This window comes from Cyprinodon tularosa, unplaced genomic scaffold (assembly GCF_016077235.1).
Source record: "Cyprinodon tularosa strain WSP-4 unplaced genomic scaffold, ASM1607723v1 ctg316, whole genome shotgun sequence".
NCBI classification, from domain to species: Eukaryota; Metazoa; Chordata; class Actinopteri; order Cyprinodontiformes; family Cyprinodontidae; genus Cyprinodon; species Cyprinodon tularosa.
In genome coordinates, this window is record NW_024039026.1 from 1,161,086 (window position 1) to 1,179,865 (window position 18,780).

Consider the following 18,780-nt stretch of genomic DNA (forward strand, 5'->3'; position numbering starts at 1 on the left):
GACCCTTAAGCAAAACAGAATGATATCCTAACAATTTAAATTTGATTTGCTATAACAATTTTAATATTTGACTATGTCATGATGTGTCTCTAGTGTTTAAACCCACATGCAGAACACCACAGGAAACGGGGTAAAAGTTTAACAGTTTATTGAATGAGAAGCACACAGAATAATAAGAGCTAGTTCAGGTACTGGTCCGGGACTGGAATCACTGAGAATCTGCAGAGATGGATTGTTTGGTTAGCCAGGCAGCGGTGATGATTTGTTTGGTGTTTGATTCTGATTTGTACCTTGATGAGGTTCAGCAGATCGCTGGAGAGGGGGAACCAATTGGGTCCTGAGACAGAGGGTTCAGCAGAGAGCTCAGCAGCGTCTAGCTTCAGGCTAGTGAGGTTCAGACCTTGAGAAGATGTCCTAGCTCTCCCTTGAGAGCTGGCTGGGGAGTCCAGACTGATTGTCTTCAGGTTTGGCTTCCAAGGGCAGGCAGGCAGTTTTCCAAGCAAAGCTCCTCCAGAGCTACAGACTACAGTCGGGCTTTCCAAAACTGGTCAACACTCCGGCGCCAAAGACAGGTCTGGCTGCTGCTTATGTAGGAGGTCTCCTGATGGGCTGATGATCCTCAGGTGTGCTGGAGGCTCCAGCCCAGGAGACCCACAGCGCTCTCTGCTGGAGACAGGTGGCAGATCTCCAGATCCCAACAGACTATGCTTTTGAAAATAAGGTGGATTCAACCTCCAGTCCCCTCCACTATGTATGTGGTGGTTAGGGCTGGGCGATTAACCGGATTTTTACCATTGCCATCATTCACTACGATAACCGACAACAATTTTTCTATATTGGTAAAAGAAATAAACTTAATTCTGCTGTTTTGCCTGTTTTAGCTGGTGGCTGGTATTTCCTTCCCCTTTCAGACACTGCAGCGCGTGACTCCAACAACCCAGTCAGAAGTGTAAACAAACAGAATAGTGGATGAGCCCAGTAAAGAAGTGTTTAACAGAGCTGAAACATTAAGTTACATCAGTTAATCCTGTGGAGCCGAGCATGCGCAGAGATGAAGCTGAGCGTGCATAGAAGAAGTCAAGAGCGCGTTGTCAGAGTAGAGCCCGTGGCAGACCGATTTTAAGCAAGTTTATGCCAGTTTAAACGATGCACATTGTTCTTGCTGCACGCTCGGTTCGGTGGCACCAAAATTACACCATAGATGTTGAGTAAAAAAGAACACGAAATGGAAAGTTTGTCTGACATCTGTCGTATTTACCAAAAGTAACACATCCAACCTCCACCACCTACAGCACAACCGTGCTGATTAGTTCAAAGATGTGCAAAAGGCTCAAGTACCTTTGCGCAAAAATGTTTGCAGGAGAGTTAAAATTTTTCTCCTGTTCACTAAGACATTGTTGAATGTTTAAACCTGAATGGGCGCAAGAATTCAATATTAAATTGAAAGTAATATGTGATTTATAAATAGATCAGTTGCATTTCCTGCATATACCTTTATTTCTGATAGAGGAGTTGGAGCATTTATCGTTCATTTATCCTTATCGAGGTAAAACTGGCCAATTTATTGTGATATTAATTTGAGGTCATATCGCCCAGCCCTAGTTGTGGTTGGCATTTAAAAGAAGAAAGAGAGACTCGTGTTTCTTCAATGAGAAATTTCTAAATGTGTGACTTTCTGATCAGCTGTTCCCATACGGTCATTTGGAAAAGGCAGATTGTGTTTGTCATTCCTGTCTGCTTTTCCTTATTCCTGCAATCCTGTGTTTTGTATTCAGATGTCAGGCAGTTAGAAAAAAAGAAGCATCCTCCCCTTTCGCTGATTAGTGTATCGGATATTTGATCAGTGTATCGGATTAAGCCTGGTCTGCACCCACAAAACCTTTGATAAATGATGGCTCTGTGAAGCAATCTTTGAGGCTTGTGCCAATACTTGTCAGTCTGGTGAGATGGTAGTGAGGCACTGGAGCAGGCTTCTAGTGTGTCTTCTAGACCAAGGGGAGGCTGAGGTCTTCTGCCATCCTGGAAGGATTGTTAATACTTCTTATCACAGTGGGATTCAAGGTCACAATAAGAGTCAAGGGCCCTACTGAGGGTGACTTTAAACCTTGTCCCATCCTTTCCCTGGTGCCTCAATCATTTGAGAGAGTTAGCTAGATAATCCAAATAAAAACTGACTGATAAATCCCTAAAGGCTCATTAATTTTTTCAGTCAAAGGCCGTTTCTCAATATGTGTACTTGTGCGTTCTCATGTGCTTGTGTACTCGTAAAGCGTCATCAGCCTCAGCTCTTGCACTGTTCCAATTCATAAGAACAAAAAGACAGAGAACAGACAAAGTCCCCGGATGTTTCTCTCGCCCCTCCCACTTTACCGAGTATGAATCAGAAAAGACTTTTCCATTCTTGAGATTGACAGCTGTCCCAGCATGCACTGCGGCAGCAGCAGCTTCCAGGTTAGCACTCACAGGGCCCAGATTATTAAAAGTTCTCTTTTCTGTTGCTGTTGTTCAATAAAAGTACATTTTAAGATCATTAGAGGCGAGAAGATTATACTTTTAAGCTTTATAATATAGCCCCTATATTAATTTAGTGCGTAATTGAAAAAACTTCCAATGATAAGTGGGTCTCCAAAGCTAACCGCAACCAGGGCCAACCTTAGTCCGTCTGCAGCAGGCCTCTCTCGGCATAGCCATGTGTGAAGTAACGCTGGCTCTGATGGCGATTTTTTTATTTTTTTTATTTGGCAAAACGTTTATTTGATTTGTGTTTATTTGACTGTGTTCATTATTATTCCAACAGTAAATAAAAAAGGTACAATTTAATATTATCTAGAGGTTATTAATAACAGGAGGTGAAAACTTGAGAAATGAGATGCTTCACTCTGTCTTATGATTCAATCAGAAGACCACTCTGTCTTGTGACTCAGTCAGGAGGAGAGCTTTGTCTTGTGATTCAGTCAGTGGAGCATCCTGTCTTATGACCTGATCAATTGTCCTGTCAGAAGAATACTGTTTTGTAACCCACCCCATGTGTTATTTTCTGTTAATAAAAGGCACTGCAGAAGGAGGGAGGTCAGGGAGAGAGTTAGTGAGTTGGGTTTGGCTATTTCCCCTTCTGCAGAAGCTGTTGAAAATCCCTTTCTGTGTCGACTCAGTGCCTCTTTTACGAACCTACATTTTTTAACCTAATGGTTACGTTACGGGTACGCTTCTGTTACAATTGACCCATATTTACTCAGCGTTCTCCCGCTCTCCCTGAGTCCACACTTTCCTGTGTTCTTGTCAAAAACGTACTTGGCGAGAACACGAGTCTGTACTGTCGTTCTTATGAATTGAGAAACGGCCAAAGTCTTTCGATGTCCAACTTGAAAAAATGTTGTCATTTTTGGTGATCAACTTATTCTATTTTACAGATTTATTTGTTATTTTTTGATCTGGTTCCTTTGTCATGGATCAGAAAATGCTAATGATATATTCCAACTTTCTTTACTGCAGATTTTTTAGTTGGACTTTGGAAAAAAAAAAGATTTATTTCTGATACAGTGCTAAAAGAACATAACTATTATTTCTTAATTGATTTAATTTACATGTTTGATATTTGGAGAGGAAAGAGAAGGAATTTATTTCAGTTTGCTTATGAAGTTCTATTGTAGTTATCTCAAATGACACTAACACTACAGCCATTTATATAGAGGGAGGCCGTTCAGAAAACAAATCTAGGCTTATGTATATTCTTAGAAACTACTTTGTTTATTTGTTTTTCTGTATTTTCCAGCTTTGGTTTGTCCGACTGTCTCTGCTAGTCAAGTTGAACCTTTTCCACAATGCTGAACTGGAGTTCGAACCATTTGGCAACTTAGACCAACCAGACCTCTACTATGAGTATTATCCATCTGTTTACCCTGGAAGAAGAGGTAAGGACACATACATTATATTGCTTCTGGTATTTACATTCTAGATTCGAGTTACACTTTTAATTTTATATCACACAGGTCAAACACTGAAAGGTAGAAACTTCACAGCACTTTCCATATTTGCTTAGAGAGAACTTCATCTTTAAGGGCATTATTAATGCCAGCATTGAAAAGTTGATTTAAAACTCTTAGCTTAGTTCTAAAAGTATGCTCTTATTCAAGCTTTTGCGTTTGAACCAAGTTTTTTGGGTACAGAAGCACAACTCTGCTGTCCTGTTAAATATTCAAAGGAAAGTTCTGCCAAAAGCTTGATATCAGGCTGTATCATTGAGAAGCTCCAACAGCTCAACTTGTCTCCAGCAGTTCTTTGGTTTTGTTTTTCCTCCTTTTCCACTGCATGAATTGCTCTCTAATGTATTCCCATTACTTTGGATCTGCTTCGCCCCTCGGGCTACCACAGTGAAGGCAGCAGCAGAGACACAGCTGCACATACACAACATTTGAAAATACACTGCACAGCTTTCTAAAGAGAGCACCGATTGACTTTCCATTGCTCAATATTAAACGCTTTATGCCCTGCTAGGTGTTCAGAGACAAACTGGCGTGAGATGTGTTGCCTGGCATCAGAATTCGAACATATCTTTACTCAAGGCCTTGCATCAACTCTCTATTACTCGCGATCATATTCTGTGAACGCCTTAAGAGACGGCTGCCCCTTGTATCGATCTCCTAAAGGATTGAGATCGACTGATGACTCGAGTAAGGAGTCTGTTTGCATTTTGTTTTGTTCTTAAAGTGAAAGCCTAGAGATAGAAGTAATTTCACTCTTTAAGTAAAATACCCCTATCTAAATTAACACACATTTCCCAAATAATTAAACTCTATTAAATACATTTTTATGAGACATTTTTCTGTTTTTAGGATTGTAAACACCAACAAGCAGAGACTAAATTACCTGTTTTAACGTTAAGCCTGCTCAGAAGAGACTTATTTAGTTATATCATTTTTTTTTTATGCCAACATGGAGTCAGCTCACGAGACACAAATCAAAGCAGAATAAAAAAAAAGCTACTTTTTTCAGCAAGGTATTCCTAAATATAAATATCTAATCTAGTATTGCTGCTCTGCCTGCTATCTGTCTTTAACCAGCTTTTATTTTTCCCTCACATCCTATTGAACCATCCATCAGCAACAACTGGACTCTATTACTTAGTACTAGTACGATAATAAATAGTCAGATTAACTGCGATTAATCAATTATGGAAATAATCATTGACTAATTTAGCAACTGATTAATTGTTAAAGTTAAAGTTAATGTCGAATTCTTCTGGCTTAAACATGTTTATAAATGTACTCTTTATCAGACGATTGTCCCGAACGTATGAAACTTTCTATTTAAATAAAAAATCCTGTCTTAAAATCTGTGGGGGGGTTTCGTTCGGTGTCTCTGAAGAATCTTGCTAACCAGTTAGCAACTTAGTGCTACTTGGTCCCAATGGGAAATTCCATTGACTGATGATGTAGAAACGACACTGTCAAGGAACGCTATGGACAGAGGAAACATGCAAGAGGAGGAGAGTTTTGTGTCGGAGGTCGTGGATGAGTTTCCTCCGTCATACATGTTTTATTTAGAGGAGGAAAGTGGTGAACGAAGATGTTGGGAAAGAGGTTTGGTGTAGAAGGCTTACAGCCGTACATGTTTGAGCCCTTGCCTCGCAACGCTGCCAGTTCTGTTAGCTCTACGCCTGCCGAAGACACAGACGTCCAACTCTGTGAACACTGGGACCTAAACCAATGGTGAAGTCAATGATTCTTATCTCTTATTTAAACAGTTGCATCTATTAGCTGCGACATATGAATGAGGATGCCATCGCCAAAACAATTGATTGACCGACGACCTTTGATACTTGATTGGCCGAATTTAGGTGTTCAGGCTGACACATAACTAACTGGCCTGCATAAGATAACGAGAAAAAAAACAGATTTTAAGACAGGATTTTTTTTTTGAAATATTCTCAATTTTGGGAAAACATAGTCTGATAAAGAGTACGTTTCTATACATCTTTAAGCCAGAATGATTTGACATTTAAATATGACTTCCCTACGACTTTAACCAAGTGCTAAGGCTAAAGCCAGAAGAACTTTTCCCAACGGACTGCTGTGGTTTCAGAGGGTTAATGGAAGAGTCCGCCAACTTTTTTCATTTAGCATTTTAAAGAACCAAAAGGCAGCAAATGAGCAACAAGCATAGAGAGCTGCATATGGTTGCATAGGTGATGTTCTAATGATTTACAGAATCAAGACGTTGTCTTTACAGCAGCTTGTCAGAAATGACAACGGACCTGGATTTTGACAATATAACTATCCAGACTTTCAAAAGCATTGTGAAAAAACACAGAATTCTTTTGAACAATTGATCTGACATAAGTAGAATAAGATTTTAATCTGATTTAAAATACTAAAATTAAATACAGAAAAAAAGAACCGTTAGTGCAGGCACTATGTCTTGTTTAATGGGGGGTATGTCCTCCATTTTTAGATGGCGAACACAAGCAGATAGACAATATAGATAGAAACTGAGATACATAGACTAGCAGAAGCAGCAGCCAAAGATGGAGTAGCTCGCAGAGTTTCAGATCAGATCACAGTATCAAAGAGACCCTGATCAAAGCCTGGGGACTCACCTGAACACAGGCTTTTGCTCAGAGGGGTGTGTGTGTGTGTCTGTCTGCCGATGTGTGTGTAAGAGTGTGAATGATATAGAGGCAGGCAGAGGGATGAGCAGGGAGATGAGTGATGGAGCTGTGCGGCACACAGAGATGGAGAGATGAGAGGCTTTAATAAGCAGCCATACCTAGCTCGGTGCCATCTGTAGGTTCCTGCCTCCAGGGCTGTGTACAGTCTGTGTGTGGGTGGATGGCTTTATATTCTCATCTTTCTGTCTTCACTCTCCTGCTTCATTCCCATCCCTCCCTGTTCCATATTGTCCCTTCTTCCTCACATTCTCTCTCTCTGTTCACCCCTTCAAACATCGTCACCCATCCAGGATCGATGGTGCCGTTCTCCATGCGGCTGCTGCACGCCGAGCTCCCCCAGTACCTGGCCAAACCCCGGGAGGCTCTGGACCGTCTGCACAAACTCAAAACCGTCTGCCTCGCTGTTAGTACAGAAACACACAAACACCAACACAGCCTCAAGATAAAGTTTTAACAATTTTAAAAGTCTCTAAACCTGCATCAAATTTTTACATTTTTATTTATTTTAAAAAGCATTTTGTCTTAAAATTCTTGGGAGAAGTGTTTATTAGGTCTTGGCAAGTATGAAAATAAACAAAAAAATAAATAAATGGCGAACCTCTTTTTCAAGAAAAAAAAATAATGATAAAGTTTCTTGTTGAGCCTAAAACGTTATTTTCAGAAGACTTGCTCAGTCCCTATCATAATTTCCTAACATTTTAGTTTTTAGATAAACATTTATAAAACCAAGTTTTGCTGCATTTCTGAGTTCTGAAATTAACCTTTTTTTTAAAAAGTATTATTTGTACAGTTGAAGGGGGGAAAAAATCCAAAACTGATTGAAGTTATAAAATAAAATTTGATTTAGTTAAAAGTTTTAAGATTAAGACCTCAAAGAATACAGCTTATTAAAAAAAAGTGCATATTTACCTCTAACGTAGTTTGCTTAGCCTTCATGTTATTAAAAACTGCATAACAGTGTTTAAAGAGGAATTTCTCAGAGCACATAAAAGAAGTTGCCTTAAACGTCTAAGTCCTCCCACAAAAACTGAGAAATTTGGATTTGTACTTTAAAAAAGTATTCTTACCTAAGCAACATTAACATTTAAAAAATCACCAATTAACTTGAATCTGCTTACAGTGATTCTGTAAGTTCACACATTCTTAAAAGTATATATAAAAACGAAGTTTAAGTTTGCATGTAAAAGGTAGAGTAAAAAATGTCCTTAGAAATTTTTTTTGAAGTTGAGATGAAAATAAAATGTAATTAAATCTCTTTTTTTTAACTTCTAAACATAAATCGTAAAATTCTACCTATTAATGTAAATATTATAAATGTGTTAAAATAAAGAAAAAGCATAGGGGAAATAAATATGAATGGTCTGTAAATATTTAATTTAGGATCTTGAAAGGTTGGGAACATTTACAGAAAATATTTCACATATTGAAAATAATTACTCCCCCTAAAACCAAAATGATCTTATTTGATTCCATCCAGTTTTTTTTTTTTTTTTTTTTTTTTAACCAAATCTTTTTATTTATTTAAACCTCTTATTGTAACCTAGTTTCTTTCTTGGTAATGTTAGATTAAAAAAAGAAAATATAGACATTATTTCTGTTATTATGCCCCTTTTCCTATGTTTTGAGCAAGTGCATTAACCCTTTAAAGTCTGAATCATGAAATAATTGAAAGTTATTCAAATTTTTTCACAAAGAGAATCGTCATTGAACTTTCTGACAAATTAAATAAAAAAATTGGATTTTATTTAAGTTGAATTAGATCATTTATTTGGAACAATTTTGATACAGGCATTTCTCACATTGGAGAAATTTACCTCTGCATTTAACCCGTCCCCTTCGGGAGCAGTGGGCTGCCATTGTGTGGTGCCCGGGAGCAGTGTGGTGTTAAGGGTCTTGCTCAGGTACCCAGAGTGGAGCTGTGGGGATCGAACCGGGTACTTGCAACCTTCTCAGAGCACAAGCCCACTGCACTAGCGTCTAGGCCAACACTCCATGTGATTGAGTGTTTCTGGTTGTGTAGGTCAGGGTTTCAAGAACAAAAACATCACACCGATTTTGCAAATGTCTCAAATCTCATGTATCAAATATGATACTCTTGACTTTAAAGGGTTAAATAAGGTTTAGATTGAAAGCAGGAACTTAGCTGTGGATTTACACCTTACCTAAAAAAAAGGTGCAGAAGTTCTGAACAAGCAGAACAGCAGCTATGAAATGCTTAAGTTTTAGAATAAATTTTGATTGTAAATATAGGTGGTGAACTTAATTTTTTAATATTTGCAGAAACCCTGGTTTAAAAGAAAAGCTATATATAATTAGAGAACTCTGTTTTGTTCAATGTGCTGGTGCTGTTTAAAATGCTGCTAGTCATTTAACATCCCATGCTTGGACAGATCCTGGAAAACCTGGAGAAAAGCTTAGCAGAGGATGGAAGCATGATCACCATAGCAGAGGAGAACAGGCAAGGTAAGCAAACACACCGCAGAGAATCCGACCTGGCTGTGTTCCCAGACTGCATCGCATCATGGGAGGAGAGTCGGGTCACAGGCCTGAACAGTTAAACCAGATGCACACCTGGTGTAGGACTGCAGCAGACACACATACAGTCACACAGTCTCAACCAAAGCCTCTTATTAGCCTCTCACAGCTCTGCCACTCTCACTGAATATTAAATGCTTTCTACAGCTCTTTACGCCATTCGGATCAATATAGATCAATCCTGCCAAGCCACTCACATTTGCACTAGGTTGTGCGGGGGATATTTACCCAGCTGCACCTCCACCCAAGTTAAATCAGACCCACAATTGGGGACCATGAGGCTACTAAATATTTCTCCAGTTTATCAGTAAAAATGTGCCCGACAATTGTTACATCTGAGCTAAATGGTGGAAAATTAGCCGGCTGACGCATGTATGACTGTATCCGTGAGGGCGCCTCAGTTCAGCCAGTTTCTCCTCCTAACAAAAGCAGCATAACGCTGCGTCCTCTTTCTCTCCTACCCACACAGACAGTCGATAACGCAGGGCCTTGCCTTCACACATCAGAACCCCACTGAGTGATTAGCTCTTCCCTCCGCTCCGTCTCCCACAAACACAGTGATGAATAGTAACAGGCTCTTCCCACAGCAGACAAAGAGGAAATGTGCCGCAGTGTCTTCTTCAGCACCTTGCCTAAAATAACCCAGGAGTTACATCTGGTTGTAATGAGAGGACCATGAGTGTGGAGGTTTCTCATAAAACTAAAGGATCTCAGGAATACCCAAAAAGCAATAGGAGTGAAAATAGAAAGTCATTGAACCCATCCCTTTTTCACCATTTCTCTTTCCTGTTTATAGCATCTCTAAAGCTGTGGAGGTCTCGCCTCAGCCGGGTCATGTACTCCACGGCCAACTGCCTGCTGCTGATGAAGGTGGGTTCGTGTGTTCGTGTGTCACTGTGGGTGTGAGTCTCGGAGATCTCTGATGCCAGGCTGGTGGTGGATTCACAGTGAAATCCCCACAGACTGACCACTAATTGGATTCTTGGTCGGAGATAGAACGAGCGGAGAGAGGAGGGGAGTGGTGGTGTTGGTGAGGGCTCAGAACGAGCCGTAGAGAGAAACACAGTGCCATCTACTGCTGAGAGATGAGATTACAATCAGCTCAGCTCCTTTCCAGGCTTTGATTTCTAATCCTCAGCATTTTTATCACCTTTTTTTATTGTCACTCTCTTGCAAGACAAAACAAACTAGAAAGATATCAGCTTAGTTTAGATGTGAAGATTTATATAAAACATTTGTTTTTCATTATTGATGCTGTGTTAAAGATGCATTCAGACCAAGCAAGGTTTCCACGGCAATGGCGGTAGATTTACATAGAACCCCTATGCAAACTAACTTTCTATGAAATTGCACCGCGGCAACCAATCAAAGACTGGTTCTATGTGAATAAGCAGCCAGGATCAAGCTTTTTTCTGTTAAAATTGAATGAAGAGAAAATAATATTAACAAAGGAGGAAATGCAGAATGCTCTGAAGAGATTTTTAGGTGGCTTTAAAAAAAAGAGGTTTTTATTTAGTCTTAGAAGGACTGTTGGTCATCCTCTCTTACCTCCAGCACAGACCACAGTCTTTCCCTGCCCACTCTCCAGCAACAGGGCTTTCTGCTGTAGATTTACAAGGAAGTGCTGCTGAATCTGACCAACATTAAGATGAGAGAGAGAGAGAGAGATTTTTTTTGTTTTCAGTACCAACACAGGAATGACGTGATGTTATGCAATAAGTTTCTATAAAGAAACGAGTGCTGGGATGGCGACATCATTGGCCACAATTAAAAATTATCCATCTTAAAAATCAAAGCACTGAAAACGTAGATGATTTTTATTCAATAGTTAAACTCAGGATAAAAATAAAAAATTATATGTCTGAAACACAAGTAGCACACATGATCTTAATTTAATTTTTTCATTCTTACAATTGATAATTTTAGCTTCACAAACTTTGACTAACAAGCGCTAACCATTCAGTCTATTTATTTTGAGTTTTTTCAAGTGGGTGAGGTGTTAGCTTGATACAGCTGAAGCTCCTCCCATTGATGAGGCGGTCTGGGGTGGAAACACTGTGCATCTGAAATGCAGAGCGGTAAACTCCCTGTGGGGCTCGCATGAATCACAGCGCTCAGTCTGAACACAAGGATTTTAGGCATCCCAAATTTGTATATTTCAAAATATTAGCTTCCAACCAGCTAGACTTCCTTGGAATCCTTTTAGGTATTTCCAGTGCAGTTAAAAGCATTTTTGACAGCTTGGATTTAACTACAATTGGAATAAAGGCCAGTTTTTCAATTTTGGTCAATTTTTATCATGAAAAAACTAAAGGGAAAGAAAAATATTTCATTTTTTTGGCCATATTTCTCAAACCTATATGCTCCTGATCCTCCAGATCCTGAAGATTCTGTAACGAAGCATCATCTGGCCAACTTTAAATGAAAAATAATAACAATAAAAAAATGAATCCCTTTATTGTCCCACAATGAGGAAATCCAATTCAATTCAGTTTATTTCTATAGCGCCAATTCACAACACAAGTCATCTCAAGGCACTTTACAGTTCAACCAGATCATACAGTCAAATTGATTCAAAGTTTTCTATCTAAGGAAAACCAGATGATTGCATCGACTCATTGACTCAAATACAATCCCTCACACAAAGCATGCTTGTAGCGACAGTGGAGAGGAAAAACTCCCTTTGAACAGGAAGAAACCTCCAGCAGAACCAGGCTCAGTGTGAGCGGCCATCTGCTGAGGCCGACTGGGGTTCAAGGAGACAGAAGCAGAGATACAAAAAGCAGCTGTAAAAGGCGGCCCCGTCCAGGATTCACTCTCTGCATTTTAACCCATCCTCTTGGGGAGCAGTGGGCTGCCATTGTGTGGCGCCCTGGGAGCAGTGTGGAGTTAAGGATTTTGCTTAGGGACCCAGAGTGGAGGCTGCTGGGATCAAACCAGGTACTGGCAACTTTCTCAGAGCACAAGCGCACTGCTCTAACCACTAGGCCAACACTCTCCCAATAATAACAATATTCATGGTGTAAGTCTTTATGGTTTTGAGTTTAGAAATGGGAACAAAAACAACAAATTGTCTAGAAATTTGCCAGAAACTGTTGTTTTTTTATTACTTTGGTTTTCTATTGTGTGTTGAAACAATACTGGCTCATCCTTTGAGTTCAGGATGCTTTTCTTTTCAAAGTCTACAGATAGTCCTTGAACGGCATTTCAAAAGCCTGAGGAACTTAAGATCAAGACTCTAAAGGTTTCTGGGTCCTTTAAAAGCAAAATATAAAGAAATGAAGGTTGGATTCAGGTTAAACTCATTTTTAAAGGCAAAGTCAGAAGTTTGAGTTTTGTTCCAAACAGCATTCAGATGCACCGACATGTTCAGTCCACCCTTCCTGTGCCCTCTCAGTTCGGTACACACACGCCAGGCCTGCACACAGCCCTCTCTGACCTCTCTGTGCCGTGTCGCTTACTATTCCAGTCACTAAGTGAGCGATGCATCACAGCACAGCATCAGGGTGGGAGGAGGGTCACAGCGTCCTGCTAATACTCCAAATGTTTGATTAGACTCTCCCCATGAACAAACTCTGCTTAGTTTACCTCTCTCCATCCTTGTCTTTTGTTTCACTGTTTTTGTAGTACTTGTTCTCACTGCTTATTGCTTTTTTTGGAATTCATTTGTCTTCAGGACTTTGTTCTGGCAGTGGAGACCTATCACTCCATCATCCAGTATGAACCCCAGCAGAGAGTGCAGCTGCTCAGTGGTATTGGTCGCATCTTTTTGCAGGTCTGTACACCACCAGATAGATGAACGGAATATAAGACTCCTTGGACACATTATTTATTATTAAATATAAAATGTCCTTTATTTTCTGTTAAAGAGGCTTTAATGAAATGACTGACTCATACTAAGACAGCAAACAAACTATTCATATTTTTCCAATATGATTCAGGCCACTTGGCTATGTCAGGGTTTCCGCGGGTCATTAAAAATCATTGAAAGTCAGTAAGTTATAATTTTTTTTTTAATTAAGGCCTTAATTAGCATTCAAATTCAGTAAATATGATTATCGTGGTATTTAAAATGCTTTATTAAAGAAAAATATATATTAGGCGTGGAACGGTTCACAAAATCCACGGTTCGGTTCGGTTCACGGTTTCATGGTCACGGTTTTCGGTTTGGTTCGGTATATGTTTATTGTTACACCGAAATCCCATAAAAATTAATGTAATTAATGAAAAAAGCCCCAAAAAAATTTATAAATTGCTATTTTTAATGATCTGCGGAAAACCCTGGATCATTTGCTGCTTTGAATTTAATAATCTCGCGCATGCCCTCTATGATCTCCAAGGAGCGTAGCAGACGGGAGCCACAGCGGAGGCTGTAGGCTTTGCTTTGTGTAGGCGGTCTGGTGCGCAGTGAGGCGGAGCGGAGCATGTGGGATTTCAGGATTAGCATGACATGTTGGTCATGTTGCTGTTAGCTTAAACAAAACGTGTTGCACAATGCTTGCACACTGTTGCACTTTTATCCACAAATTTCTTTCCGCTGTCATCGTAGATCGCTCTAAATGCAAAGCGGTCCCATACAGCACACCTATAAAGTGCTGCTGGCGCGTCTTCCAACTCCTGTTCTTTCCCACTCGCCATACCCACACAATTCTCTAAAACAACAGATTTTTTTCTGCTACACCCGGCTACGCTGCTTCGCTTCTTCTTGTTTACTACTGGTTTTGATCGCAGTACCACCACCTTCTGCTCTGGAGTGTAAAAGCTTCGCCCATGAGAAAAAGGAGCTGAGGGCATGAACCGAACGCAACACACGCAAACCGAACCGAGACAGTCGAACCGAACGGTTCGGACGGTTTTCATAAACCGTTCCATCCCTAATATATATATATATATATATATATATATATATATATATATATATATATATATATATATATATATATATAATGTAGCTGAATCTGCTGCAACTGCAAACCTTATTTCTTTTCTTTTTATTTCTTTTCTTTTTTTTTTTTTGGCAGGTGGTCAAAAGCAGCTACTGTAGGTTAATACTGTGATCAAATAACACACACAATGCTGCCCCCCTCAGGACACTGGCTTGTACATAATTTCATGGGCGTTACGCCGACATGCGTTATGCATAAGTTAGTCTGTCGTTGGACATAAGTTCTGGAATCGTTATGAATACTCTACGTATACGCCCAAAATAGAAAGACTACATAGAAAGTTCAGCGTATGCCGCTGTTTTAGAAGATTCTGGGTCATCAGGCAAACGAAGGCTAAATCGTCAAGGTGTGACAGGGCCCTCAGCAAAACTGGTGTCCTGCTCCTTGTATTCATTTATTTACATGTTGAAATAACTGAATCCCGCAGCATGACGCTGCCACCAAAATATGAAGAAGAAAAATTACCATACATAACTTTTTTTTTTGTCCATTTCACCACTTTTTATAACCTTTGACATAATATCTAAGAGGACACTATTGAGGTTTGTGGTAGTAATGTGCAAAACTTAAAGGTATACATTTCCGAGTGTAATTCATTGCATTTTCCTACTACTTTGACATAATTTACTAACACTATATAGAGTTAAATCAGAGAAGAAGGTAAATTCTTCTACTTTTAGGCTGCTTACTTTTAATTGGTTTTGCTTTATTTCTTGATGACCAAATCTGAGTGCTACGGTTCTACATTACACAACCAAAGCAGTTACAGAGAGCATTTTGTTCCAGATGCAGTTTCATCTTCTTTGAGTTTGCCTTTTTGATTATTATAACATGGCTTGTGTTTTGGTAAGAAGTCATTGATGTAAGAACTGAGTTGATGCAGCTGGAAATAAAAAAAAAGGTGCAGAGAAGGGATGGTTTTCTTGTCAGAAAATGTTTACATCCTAATACATTTCTGTTTGCTAGGATTTATATCCATGTTTTCTTTAGCCCCTTTTAGACGTCCTTTATACTTAGAAATAATGTTCTTTTCATGCCCAGGGATTGATCGACAGTTAATGTGCAGCTGCTTTGTTGTTTCCCAGATCGGAGATGTGAAAACCGCTGAAAGATACTTTGAGGATGTGGAGAAAGCGTACCAGATGGAAGGCAGTAACGTCAGTCATGCTACATGTGTTCTAATGAACAGGTACTTGTAGATAAGAGTTTTTTCACACCTATAGAGAAACAGCACACCCAAATCTCTGCTTAATCCGGGAAACGGGAGGTAATGTCCATGCTGCTCCGACCTGAGGTTGTTTGGAGTGTTAAATTACACTGAGATCTGCTAACCATACTTTAATAAAAGATATACAATTCCAGTCCATGCAATTTTATTTTCTCTGCTGTTCCTTGTTTTTGGTTGATATTGATCGAGGATATTCTATGGGGGGAAGAGGCAAACTACTGAAGAAATCTCAATTAAACCTTTTAAAATATTAATGTTAAAAGAAAATCATATTAATCCTCTGGATAACAGCAAATAAACTAGTGTATACATTGTGGCCAGCAGGTGGCAGTATGTGCTATGCTGCATGTTGATCTGAATTTTATAGAAGTATGTGAGGGTGGGTGGTTCTTGTCAAGCATCCTAATCCAGAGATGCTCATTTTCCCAAAATAGGATGTTTTTGGTGAAAATCGGATCATTCAATGCAGCTTATTTAACTTAAAACTCAAATATTGGCATTGGTCAACATAAAATTGTTATAAGAACTTAAGCATGTCTTGATTTTCTCCTATTTTAAGGTTTTAAAAAGCTATACAGATAGCATGGTTTCATTTCCTTCATGGGAAACAGAAATACAGTTGGGTCATCCCATGGAAAGTGTAAAGATTGGACCTCTAAATTTAGAGGTTTTTGATCATCATTTTTTTAGTTTCATAGCCTGTAGAACATGTAACACTTGCAATAAAACATATTTTTCAAGCTCAGACACCATTTTCTGCGAATATTTTATCACATTATATCCAGGGAACAGAGTTTCCTTTTCCACCCCGTCACAGGACAAAGGCTAACAAATTTAAGGGTAATTTTAGATAAAAGTAAGACAAACAAAATGTTATTCACTTCAGAAAGTGTCTTTTTTTTTTTTTTTTTTCAAAAAAACCAATAGTGTGTTCAAAGGGTTTTTTTTTATGTGATGTACGGCATTAATTCAATATGAAGAAAGTTTGCCACCTATCACAATGATTCCAACCCGTCACAGGCTTTAGTGTGACGGGGTGGAAAATCTAAAGCAATATGGCTCAATTTCTGAATATGTTTAAACCTGATGGTGCCGTTAGCGTTGAAGTACGATGAAAAATGAATGATAAATACGAATATAATTTCCAAATTTGATTAACAAATTGTTTTCCCCACTTTTTGTGTGACGGGGTGGATATGCTATGGTTAACAGAAAGGATTTTGAAGGAAAAATGTACCAAAAATGTTCTTAAATAAAAAACAGAACTCACTATTGTTTGGACTTCTCTTCTTCAAACTCTTGAATGATGTCACTTCATGTTAGTGATGTCACTTCTAGGCAGTGTATTGCATTTTGGCGCAAAATAACATTGGTGTGACGGGGTGGAATATGACATTGAAATTTCAATTAAAAAATATGACATTTTAATATAATTAACACATTTCCTATTAAGAGGAAAGTATTTCTAATCATAACAACATTTTTTTTAGATTTATTTCATACTTCTTAAGTTTTACATTATACGAATGAGAAAAATGGTCAGGGTGGACATGAGAAAATGATTGCAGTTTAACATAAAAATAACATATAAATGTGCAAAATATATATTTATTATTCAATTTTATTTGACCTCATGCTACCAACTAAACTTGAATCAATGGCTTTAGACACTTAAAGTATTACTGACAGGTTTATTATGCTTTTTATTCCTCTTTGAATGTTATGGACCCAAACTTAACAGTTTTCATGGAATGACCCAATTATTTCTGCCTCTGCTAAAGTGCATTATCTGTTTAAGCCGTGGTATGTAAACATTTATGTATCTTAAGATTCATGGACTAAAATAAAGTGGTAAATGACCTGTACTTTTTTAATGTCAGAGGACTTTCCCTAAGTGATTTACTCTACATTCAGTCATTCATCCATTCACACACAGTCTCACTCACTGATGGTGCCAAACTGCACTGTAGCCATAGCCACCGCTTAGGCTCACCGACAGAAGCGAGGCTGCCGTACCCTGGCGCCACCTGGCCCTCTGACCACCATTAGTAGGTAATGTTGGTGAAATGTCTTGCCCAAGGGCACATTGACACTGAAAGCGGAGTCGACAACCTTGTGGATGCAGGGGAAACTCCTGCTTCCTTAGCTGCTATCGCCCCATGTGAATCATATGGAACTAGAAAATGCCTCATTTAGCTTTAAAGTGTTTATCACTCAACATGTTGTAGATGTTTTTCTTCCTCAGCGACTAACAGGCGTAACATGGATATTAGTGGTTATAGGGGATATATCATGATTTTTGGCTCCCTGTTGTAACAGTTCCTAGCATCGATTAAAAAAACAGTGAGGGAAAAGGGGCTACCTCTGCACCACCGCTCTGGCAGAGCGCTGTGGAGCCCTTTTGCTGTGGCTGTAGCGCCATATCTGTATTTGAGGCAGTCACAGTGGAAGACATAGGCTAAATTAAAATTCAGGGGCTGCGTCCTCTGAAGGCCAGCTTCGTAGGCCGTTTACCATATAGCACAGCTCCGAGGTCTGTTTTGCAAGACTCCTCGTTATGAGGCCGACAAATGCGTTCTTCTTTTTGCCCGTTTTGAAAGACGGGTCCGGTGTATCCTACGTAGCCTTGGTTATCCCAGGTTTTATTGTGAGACCAAGTAAGCGGGCTGCTCCGTGATCTCAGGAAAACGGCACTTTGCGCCAAACAGTGGTGAATATTGGAAGTTCAGTTTAATATAATCCAGTTATGTGAAAATAGTTGTTTTAAATGGTTATTGAGTCAGATATGTGGGGGATAATGTTTGGTTTATTGAAATATTTTTTGTCCCCTGTGTAAATGAGTTATTTATGGACAGTAATATATCTGCAGTGTTGGGGACTATGAATCTGACACGATGCAGCTGTTGAAGCTCCCTAAAAATGTTAACAACACCCAGAACAACAGTGAGCACTGGAAAAAAATCTAAATCTAGATGTCTTTTGTTCTTAAAATAAATGCATTTGTTCTTGGATTGAGGAGGTAAAAGAGACATTTTGCCATTGGAACAAGACAATTTACATTTAAAATAAGAAAAAAATATTTTTTTGTCTTATTTCAAGTGCATATTATCCAATAAAAATACTCATTCCATTGGAAAACTATCTCATCAACCTACTCAAATTAAGGATAAATACACTTAATTTAAGAAATATTTACTTATTTCTAGATCGTTTTTTTTCCAGTGAGAAGTTCGGTATTCATTCTTTTCCTGCTTTGTGTGTCGGCTGTCGCGGTTGCTAGGCGACAGAACGTACTGTGGTAAAAGCCGCGGGAGGCCGGACCTGTTTGAATTCACAGCCCAAACTCTTCCAGCCTCCTTATTTTCATGAACCTAGAAGGATCCAGTCCAGATAGACCGTTTCCT

General features: G+C 39.1%; 1 protein-coding gene across 2 annotated transcripts in view; it reads left to right on the forward strand.

Annotated features, from left to right (window-relative positions):
• Positions 1-18,780, forward strand: part of trappc12 (trafficking protein particle complex 12) — a 42,815-nt gene that overhangs the window by 21,041 nt on the left and 2,994 nt on the right. For both annotated transcript variants that reach the window (XM_038292698.1, XM_038292697.1), the window contains exons 5-10: positions 3,773-3,911; positions 6,958-7,070; positions 9,058-9,130; positions 9,999-10,072; positions 12,879-12,977; positions 15,234-15,337. In XM_038292698.1, coding sequence (XP_038148626.1) covers positions 3,773-3,911; positions 6,958-7,070; positions 9,058-9,130; positions 9,999-10,072; positions 12,879-12,977; positions 15,234-15,337 — 602 coding nt within the window. The remainder of the gene's footprint in view (positions 1-3,772; positions 3,912-6,957; positions 7,071-9,057; positions 9,131-9,998; positions 10,073-12,878; positions 12,978-15,233; positions 15,338-18,780) is intronic.